Below are 7,093 nucleotides of genomic sequence, written 5' to 3'. Positions count from 1 at the left end.
AAACAGATTTTAAAGAAGAGGAACATACATAATGCTTACAGAAGCTTCCTCATATGTATTTGTCTAACAATATTAATTTTATTGTACCACCCGCCAGCTGCGGAAAAAAAAAAGGAGTAAAAAGATGTCATTGTGAGCGAACTGGCCAAACTTATGGGGCCTTCAAAACACTAAGTCCCTATCCTCACCTTTTTGGAATATATTGGGTATCGTGAGCTCACTGCTGCACTGGTTTTTAGCTGCATTTAGAAACTCAAAAACTTTATTTATAATGCTGTACTGTAAAACATTAAAAAGACAGTAGAAAAAACAAGTTACACACTTGTGACATCATCAGTCTTTTGCAACCTACACATTCCAGCAATCATTGGTCTGAGGGGAATTTCAACTTCTAGTGAATTTGTGAAGAGCTGTTAACCATACAAGTGGTCAAGAATGGTCAGGAAGGAAATTTGACTTCATGCCATTTTTTATCCCAGACAAATAAAAGTTATTTGCAACTCAGGTGGAAAGAAAAAAACTACACGAAGAAAGGTATAAGCCATGTAAAAATCTACAGCAGACACCTGTACCACATATACGGGTTCTATATGCTTTCCTTTATTAATAAACCCTAAGAGCAGAAAAAAGAGCCCAGAGCCATTACCTACATACATATTTTTATTTTCAAACAGAAGAATTAAGAGGGGGAGAAAGTTTTACCTTCCACCTGCAGGTGTAACTGTATGTGCAGAATCTGTCATATGAATTCCTGAAAATAAACAGCAATCTATAAACATTCTTCATACACTATTTACACTATATACAAGCATAAACGTATAAAAAATGAGAGATATACTGCTTTTGTGAAATAGGAGTATGACTGCATTTCACATATACCTACAGAATGGTTTCCTGTATACAGAGCTGTAGAGAAAAGATTCCTCATTATTATTGTGTGTGTGTTGCTTTAATATGTAAAACACTCACACACACACATTATTTCAAAAGTATCTGTCAATGAACATTTTATGTCATCTCTTACATAGCTGTAGTAGAAATTCTACTATCAAAGATAAGTGAATTAAGTCTGAACTTTGCCAAAAATCAAGTGGACACTTTAAAAATCTTCCCTGCCTCCCTCTCCAGTACAGCAGAATGCATAATTTTCAAAGAAGAGCTATGAAAGTGGTTACAAAGTAATTTATACATTATATAACAACAGACATCCAACATAATTTGATATGCTGAAACTCACCTTTTTTTCTGAAAAAGGTATCTCATTTACTCATTACTATCTGTACCATTTCTAGTACAGTCAATTCACCTGAGGATAACAAGTATGCTAAGTTTCCTAACTCGGCACCAGTGGATGGTTAAGTGATCCAAGATGCAACCCTTCTGAGGATCCTGTGCAGTAGCCCTTCACAGAGGACAGAAGAAAATGTAGGGCTTTAAATAGGCTGACATGAAATCCATGTTCCTAGCAAGCCCATTCTACTTTGAAGAATTCCCTTTCCTAACTCATGGTAATATACCCGCATGGATTCTTGGAACTGCCCTACCCACAGGTTACCCCTGAAAATATATATCCCCTAGATTATATTATTAGGAGCTGCAAAATGTAATGTGCTACGTAGTCTAAGCAAAGAAATGGGGGCAAGGAATTCCCCACTCCTAACGCATACCCTGATACTGACTCTACTTTTTTTTTTTTTTTTTTGGGGAGATCCAGATTTTTAAAAGGTATGTAGGCCTTGCTTTCATCAGTCTGACTAGTTTAGAAGCTTGACTCAAATTTCAAATGCCAGCTGGGATTTTAAGTGCTGAAACACCTCAAAACTTTCTGAAAGTCTGAGCTTTAGCTTTTCTGTGGCTCAATTCTGCTTATGTGAAATGGGGAAAGGATAAACAACTCAGTAAAAGTAGGTTCTGTAGGAGGATGAACGAACTCCCTCTTCATTAAGTGTTCATTACAGAAGGCAGAGTAAACAACAATGGTTTCATAACTGAATTAAGTCACACATCTCTGCAAAGCAAGGTAACTTACTTACAAATGCACATTTCAGTATTGGACAAAAGCATTAGACGCGATAACTTGCATTTTAGCTACTGTCTGAATCCGTTTTTGTTGCTGCAAAGTTTCACACTTACCTAGGTGTTTCTTTGGCTCAAGGAAAGGCCTGCATCAAAACAAAAAGAAATCCATAATCTGAAGGAAGTAATCAATTTATTTTGTAGCATAAAAGGAAGGAAGGAGGCAGCATTTGTTTAAACAAAGCAGACTGTGTGCATTTAATAACAGAATTCAAGGTAGCCCTGGAAAAATATCAACTGGCTCTTCCAATTTAAATGGATGGGGGATAGAAGGGGGAGAACGTAACCTTTTGATGATAAATGAAATCCCCGATTTATTTTCCAAAATCCATTTCAGTGTTGAAACATCATAATTTGCTGGATGTTTAAACGCGAGTCCTTCTGGAAGGCCCTGCACTACAACTGCAGACTGGTCCCTTTGAATCTTGTCGTATGGCACAGGGACTACTGTTGACTTTCCTAAAGCTTTACCTGGAGAAGAAAATAAGTTGTTGGGAGATCTGAAATACATAAGAGTTAATACAACACAAGCTAGCCTTTATATTTTCCCCTTCTTTGTTGCAAGCCATAACCCAATGCCCCTGACCTAGGTTTCTCCCAGTTGTATGCTCCCCACCATGTATCTGGTATTCCTATCTTCAGTTCTTTCCACTTGGAAACATAATTCTAGGCCTCCTTAGCCAGGCAGAGGAAAGCCTTAATGCAGCTGCCTTAACGCATCTTCCTCTGGAAAGGAATACGAGGACACGCTTTCCCCGTAAGACTCCCAAGCCTTAATGTCCATGGTGAAAGCAAGAAGAGAAAAAAAGGCTATAACCCAGGCCCAGAAACTTAAGCACAGTTTCCTTATTTGACAAAGAGAGATGTGAAATAAACAAGAGTAAATATTCTCTGAAGCCAACAACTAAAATTAAATTAAACTTGTGACCTCAACCATATGCTAGGCTGAATGCTAGGACTATCTATCCTACTACAGAAATCCCAGGAAGAGTTATTTCAACTTTAATACAGTGGTTACCATAGCAAAAGCAAAAGAAATCCTCCACAGATTTTTTGAGAGCTTCCAATTCAACAGCATCCACTGTCAGCCGATTTAAAGGCGATGTTGTCTTTCTTTTCTGCAGTTCTGCAGCTTTTTCTTCTTCAGTAACACCTGTAAATTATTATAAATCCGCATCAGAACAGAGAAAACAATACTAATTCCCTTAAACTTCCGGGACAGCTTTAGAGCCATTGCTGTCAAAGGAATAACTGCCTTACAGGCAAACATGCTGATCTACAGAAGTTACAGAGAATACAACAGTAGTGGTGTTTATATTTATGAAGGTCATTAATATCATCCCTATGCAAAATGATGATGAACTAGAGAACCACCCAAGAAAGTACTTTATGCATGAAAAAGTAGGAAACACTGCAATAATCTTAAGAGAAAACAGTTTAACAGAAAGGGATCAAGAAAGATGGAGGCAGTCGCAGAATAAGTTAAAATGCCTATGTTTAAGGAGTCTGCCAACTCTCAAATTGTATTTCTGATGTCTTATTCAGCAGTTACATTATACTCTGTTCTGTTTACGTTGTATATGCTTAACTGATTCTTTTTGATAGCAACTGTATGATCTCCCAGTACAACTGCTTGTACATAGCAAAGTTCTTTCATCTTCCCAACAGACATTTTTAAGCAGATGTCTCCTTTTGCTGAATGAGAGTGCTGTCAAGCCGTTACTAGGTGCAGCTGATAATAAGATCTAAGCTCTTTTCCTTTTTCTACTCCAGTGCAAGCTCTTTTCCTTCTTCTGTTCTCTGAACAAAATCTCACTCATGCAGAGTGAGGAATACCATCTCTCCGTCATAAAAATGGTGGCTGCATTTCAGACAGTCAGCTTAACTTCCCATCATCTGCATCTTCCAGAGGCTTACTAATATATTCCTAGACTCTGATATGAAAGAAGAGCCAAAAAATGCATATGTTGGAGCTGCCCTTACCAAGCATGAAATAGCAGTTAAGTGATAGGTCTGAAAATTTGAAATTTGTACTGAAAACATTATCAAGTTACTACTAGAAAGTATATACAAAGCCAGCTAACTCATCATGAGCAGAATTCCGCGGGGGGGGGGAGTGGAAGTAACTGAAGCTATAATCACAAATGTATACGATGTAATTTCACTAAATGAGACATATCTTTGCTCTCCTCCATGCACTTTTTGTTTTCTGTGCTTTTATATACCACTTGGAGGAGTCACTTATACTGTGCAAGACTCACTGAAAGTAAATGGAACTCAAAACATCGAAATCCAAATTGTGCCTTGGAAAGTTTTCTCCCTTTGACAGTGGGTTCTTTTCATATGGAACAGGATCTCTCTCTCACACTGCAAGTGCAATGGTAGGATTACAGCATACTGTTCCAATCATAAGTCATTTATTTTCCCCTTTAAAAGGAGTATTAAAAAAGCATAAATCAATTTATAAAAAGAAAATCACCTATAAACTTGGCCCCCTTTCACATCTCACCTTTTGCATTTGCAGTTTTGGAGCATAGAATAAAAAGAGTACAAAAACACCTAAAAAACAGAATTTTTTTTCCTTCAGTGCCATTTTAATTTTAGAATATTTTTAAGCATTTTGTCCTTTGGGTCCTCTCTTTGGTGCTCCAAATTTTCCAAAGGATTTTGTAAGGGTAATAGCAGATCACAGACTGTAGTTACTGACTTGTATTCAAAGAAAAGGCTGTGCCACCTAAAACTGAACCTATAAATATGGTGCTGACTAGGTGCAGACTTAATCATAACAACATGGTAAACCTGTGCAAGGGCAACAGTAACACACACCTACAGAAATGGAGTTTCATACTGACTTAATTATCAAGAGCCAATGTCTGCTGACAGCTCCTGGCTTAAAGAAGTACTACATTAATTCAAAATATTTTTAGATCTAGTACTGCTTTTTTTTGCCAGGTGAAAACCATGTTTTGTTGAAAGAGAAACTAACTTTTCCATTAAGTGTCAATGATGTGCTTAGCACTTTTTAAAAAATTACAAACAAAACAAAAATGAAGATGATATTCCCTGGTCCCACTAAACTACGTAGGACAGCAAAATTCCTTGTGGCACAAATCTGCATTACATTTATTTGTAAAAAGGGGTTGTCACAATCAGCTGTCTCACAAGAAAAGCAAAGCAGAAACTTGTGCTTAAGTTGATAGCAAGCACTAGACTACAGTTCCTTTTTAGTAGAAGGCTTTACTGAGTATATGGGAAAGAATGGATCTTTAGGTTGGTCAGTAAAGTTACTCCTGAACCAACAGATCCAAAACAGAGTATACGTTGTTTTTAGTGACTACCTCCAAAGGCAGCCTCACTTAAGAAAAATTAAATTAAATTAAAGTTAAAAACCTCCAAATCTCTCCCCCTTTTAGCAAGTTTGACTATGATTGATAAGTGTGCGCATACACAGAATGTGTACATACATGCACACACAGAAACATGATTTTCAAATCGGCTCCCCTTTCATTTAGCCCATTTTCTTGCAGTTGAATTGCGATTCATTGTCTGTGAACTGAACTGGATTTTGGACATGGTCAAACTCTTATTTGGGCCGCCGTTTTCTAGTATTTTGTAAACACCCTCCTGTGTGTTATACCTCTGAACCAAGTTGCTGCCATAAGATGTTAAGACAGATCATTAATCTCAGACCGAGAAGCCTGACCTAGAGTCTACTGATGTCAATGGAAAGACTGCCTGCCCCCCCCCCTCCACTGTACCACATTAAATCACATTTGACCTGCAAAGCATGCAGCTTAAAGAGGCAACTTTAGAAGCCACGATTTTAAAAACAATGCAGACAGCACCCTAGCAAAGATAAGAGTTCAGGGAGTTCCACTTGAGGAATTAGGTAATGTCTGGGAGCTAGAGGAAACCGTTTACAAAGTTCACACAAGGCTGCTCTCATAGATAAGTAAAAGCCTCAAATCCACCTACCACTGAACGGAGTGCAAGCTTTGCCACCGACTTCAGAGCAAACAATTAGATCTTAGATTGAGAGCAATTTAAAAAGAAGTAGTTGTGGAAAATCTGAGGAAGGTGTGCATGTAAGTGGGAGAGGATAAAGGGAACCATCAGAGGAAGTTTTCCTCACGGGCTGGGCAACACTCAGTAAGCAGATTTCCTCCAGAGCTCTGAAATACAAGGTCCAGAGCTTTACCTGCTTAAAATAGAGGCCGTACTGCTGAAAAGGCTGCCAAAGCGGTAGGCTTTATTCAAACTTGTATTTTTATGAGACAGGTATTTAACAAAAAAAAGTAATTTGAAATTCATCCTTACAAAAGTTGTCAGTGCTGATATAAATTGGTGGTGCGAGTGTTTGTTCTCACAGTAAACAGATTTAAGACAGCACAACTGCCTAATTTACTCAGAAATCTCTAAGCTGGTGTGGAGTTCTTAAAAGGAGCAAAAGGAACAGAACCATTTGGACAACAGGGAAACCCAGCTACATCAACAATATTCACTAGTTAACATTCACTAGATTTGCACTACAAGAAAGAGATCCACATGGTTTTAAAATAACAACAGAGAAGAAATTATACAGTATACATCTAGTCATCACTGAAAAATTAAACGTGGAAAAAAGTTTCAGGAAAAAAAAATACTTTGCAAAGTTTTAGGTGATTTCACTGATTTTCGACTGAAGATGGATTCAACCTGATGTCACTGTGGGACAGACACCTCAGACCTGCATATCATGTTTCTTCCTCAGCAGCTCATTGTTGATTGATGAACTCTTTATTGCAATTAAATAACTAACTAAGTGCGCACTGGGGTTTCATCTGCCACATATCAAATGGATAAGTAAATATCTTCTTAAAAAAGGGCCACAATACATCCATGGTGGGCAAAATACAACCCACGGGCCACATCTGGCCTGTGAGGCCATTCTATCCAGCCCATGGGGCCCCTAAAAAATTTAGAAAAGTTAATATTTCTCTGCCCTTGGTTCTTGTCAAAAATGACAGGAACCAAGGGC

At 37.9% G+C, this 7,093-nt stretch overlaps 1 protein-coding gene across 1 annotated transcript in view; it reads right to left on the bottom strand.

Annotated features, from left to right (window-relative positions):
- GTF2I (general transcription factor IIi) overlaps positions 1-7,093 on the bottom strand; it is a 65,041-nt gene that overhangs the window by 32,285 nt on the left and 25,663 nt on the right. Inside the window, exons 5-8 of the mRNA XM_019545300.1 lie at positions 3,095-3,229; positions 2,364-2,547; positions 2,134-2,162; positions 710-751 (exon numbers count right to left, since the gene is read on the bottom strand). Of these exons, the coding sequence (XP_019400845.1) occupies positions 710-751; positions 2,134-2,162; positions 2,364-2,547; positions 3,095-3,229 (390 nt within the window). The remainder of the gene's footprint in view (positions 1-709; positions 752-2,133; positions 2,163-2,363; positions 2,548-3,094; positions 3,230-7,093) is intronic.

The sequence above is a fragment of the Crocodylus porosus genome, unplaced genomic scaffold (genome assembly GCF_001723895.1).
Source record: "Crocodylus porosus isolate Cpor-Errol unplaced genomic scaffold, CroPor_comp1, whole genome shotgun sequence".
Classification (NCBI taxonomy): Eukaryota; Metazoa; Chordata; order Crocodylia; family Crocodylidae; genus Crocodylus; species Crocodylus porosus.
The sequence above is the reverse complement of the archived record's forward strand: the minus strand, read 5'-3'. Positions and strand labels throughout refer to the sequence as shown.